At 44.7% G+C, this 1,978-nt stretch overlaps 1 protein-coding gene across 2 annotated transcripts in view; it reads left to right on the top strand.

Moving 5' to 3' along the window:
• pdgfd (platelet derived growth factor d) overlaps window positions 1-1,661 on the top strand; it is a 123,188-nt gene extending 121,527 nt beyond the window's left edge. Inside the window, exon 7 of one of the 2 annotated variants that reach the window (XM_063205482.1) lies at window positions 1,183-1,661. In XM_063205482.1, coding sequence (XP_063061552.1) covers window positions 1,183-1,308 — 126 coding nt within the window. In that variant the 3' untranslated portion in view covers window positions 1,309-1,661. The remainder of the gene's footprint in view (window positions 1-1,182) is intronic. The other variant, XM_063205481.1, reaches the window with a different exon arrangement.
• The last annotated feature ends 317 nt before the right edge of the window (window positions 1,662-1,978 follow it).

The raw sequence follows: 1,978 nt of genomic DNA, 5'->3' as shown, positions 1-1,978 counted from the left end.
GCTTCTGTTCAAATATACCATCACTTATAATTATGTATGCTGGGCACAGAACAGCATGCACAGCAATATGTGACCCATCTTATGCTAGCGTGTGTGTGTAGTGGGAGGGTGCAAAAGTAGCTCCCAGGGTACAGGGCTGGGGGGTAGGGGGGTTGCTGTGGTGGGTGCCATGATGCTACTATAGGTACAACAAGGTTCAGTTGGTGGATTTTGTCAAAATGTCAATGCTGTAGTAGCCACCACTGTCCAAAATGTTGCCGTGAATTAGTTTTAGGCCTCCCCCATGTCATTAGTATTTTTTAGTTATCAGGGGCCAAACAAAAGCAAAATGTTCAGAGGAAACATGGCTAAATAGCTTATTTCCATGTATTTCACATTATCTAAACATATTTTAACATTTATTTGCAAAATATGGATGTTCCATTCATGTTTTATGCACTTGAAACAATTGGGGTCAAATTGACCCCAAGGAACACGGATGTAACCAAAATGTGTACAGCACTTAGGAAAAACATTTTTGTTGAAATTTCACTTTTTTCACATTCATCCCATCTATTTAGGAAAAGTCATCAAAGATGAAGCAGAAGAAATATGTACTTCATGTATTTTTCAGGTGTTAAACATTGAAAGGGGTCAAATAGACCCCAAGGATAACAGGAGGGTTAAGTATGTCCGGCACACATGCGACGGTTCCCACAGCACCAGTTTGCTGGCTGACAGTTATTGGTGCCTTTGGCAGTATCCTGCAAGTCTCATTCTCCTTACAGCAATTTTCTCGCTCACCCTTGGTTGAATTTTGTTGGTTACATGTGCACTATCGCTGATGTTAAGCAACGCACGCAGCATCCTGGTGTAGCACCCATCAAGGCATTTCTTTAAGGGTGGCTTCAGGGTCCAGCATTCACTGCCATAGAGGAGAACAGACTCTACTGTCGCGTAGAAGAAGCTAAGCTTGAGAGTGGAGTTCCATACACTGGCCCTGCCATTCAAGGCCCTCCATGCAAGTGCCTTTCTCACTGTAAGATCTTGTTCAGTTGAGTTGACCCATGAGCCCAGGTATTTGAAGTCACTGATGTCTTTCAGCACAGCATGACTGCAATGATTGTAATGCGATGTATGCAAGTAATACATCCTATCTCTCCTTTCTCCCTCCCCCTCTTGCCATCCTTCTGTACTGTACAGGTTCTGAAGTTCTCCCCCAGTCCGGGGTATAGGAAGCGGTCCCGGGTGCGCTGGGTGCTGGAGGAGATTCACCTGATGCACGACGAGCGCTGTGACTGTGTGTGCCACAACAGACCCCCGCGGTGAGGGAGAGAGGGGCGGACATGTCGAGAGAGAGAGGGAAGAAGAGAAGAAGAGAGAGGCACTCTGGGAAAGGAAGCACACAGCTCTGGGACTTTTATTATGTAGCTCTGCAGATCCTCTCAATCAACCCTAAAGCCCTCCTTCCTCATCCATGCGTGTATGTGCATGCAGTGCGAGTATGAATGTGTGCGTGTGTGTGTGTGTGTGTGTGTGTGTGTGTGTGTGTGTGTGTGTGTGTGTTTGATTTACTGAAAAAACGTATTGTGTGTGTGTGTGTGTGTGTGTGTGTGTGTGTGTGTGTGTGTGTGTGTGTGTGTGTGTGTGTGTGTGTGTGTGTGTGTGTGTGTGTGTGTGTGTGTGTGTGTGTGTGTGTGTGTGTGTGTGTGTGTGTGTGTGTGTGTGTGTGTGTGTGTTTTTAGAGTTTCTATGCATTTGTATCAGTGAGAGTGTACAGATTTGTGTCTATCTGTGTACTGTACATGTGAATATTTTTCTTTCCTTGACCCTACTGTCTGTATTTGTGTTTCTTACCGCGTTTCCATATCATCCTGTCTGTTTTTTATGACTTTTCAAACATAATCTCAATTAACTCCAGTAGAAACCCCATACATGTGGATGAAACCAAACTCGAGCATGCGTAGACTGTGTAGCCATTTTTTTCTATGTTAAGGAA

This window comes from Engraulis encrasicolus, chromosome 8 (assembly GCF_034702125.1).
Source record: "Engraulis encrasicolus isolate BLACKSEA-1 chromosome 8, IST_EnEncr_1.0, whole genome shotgun sequence".
Classification (NCBI taxonomy): domain Eukaryota; kingdom Metazoa; phylum Chordata; class Actinopteri; order Clupeiformes; family Engraulidae; genus Engraulis; species Engraulis encrasicolus.
The sequence above is the reverse complement of the archived record's forward strand: the minus strand, read 5'-3'. Positions and strand labels throughout refer to the sequence as shown.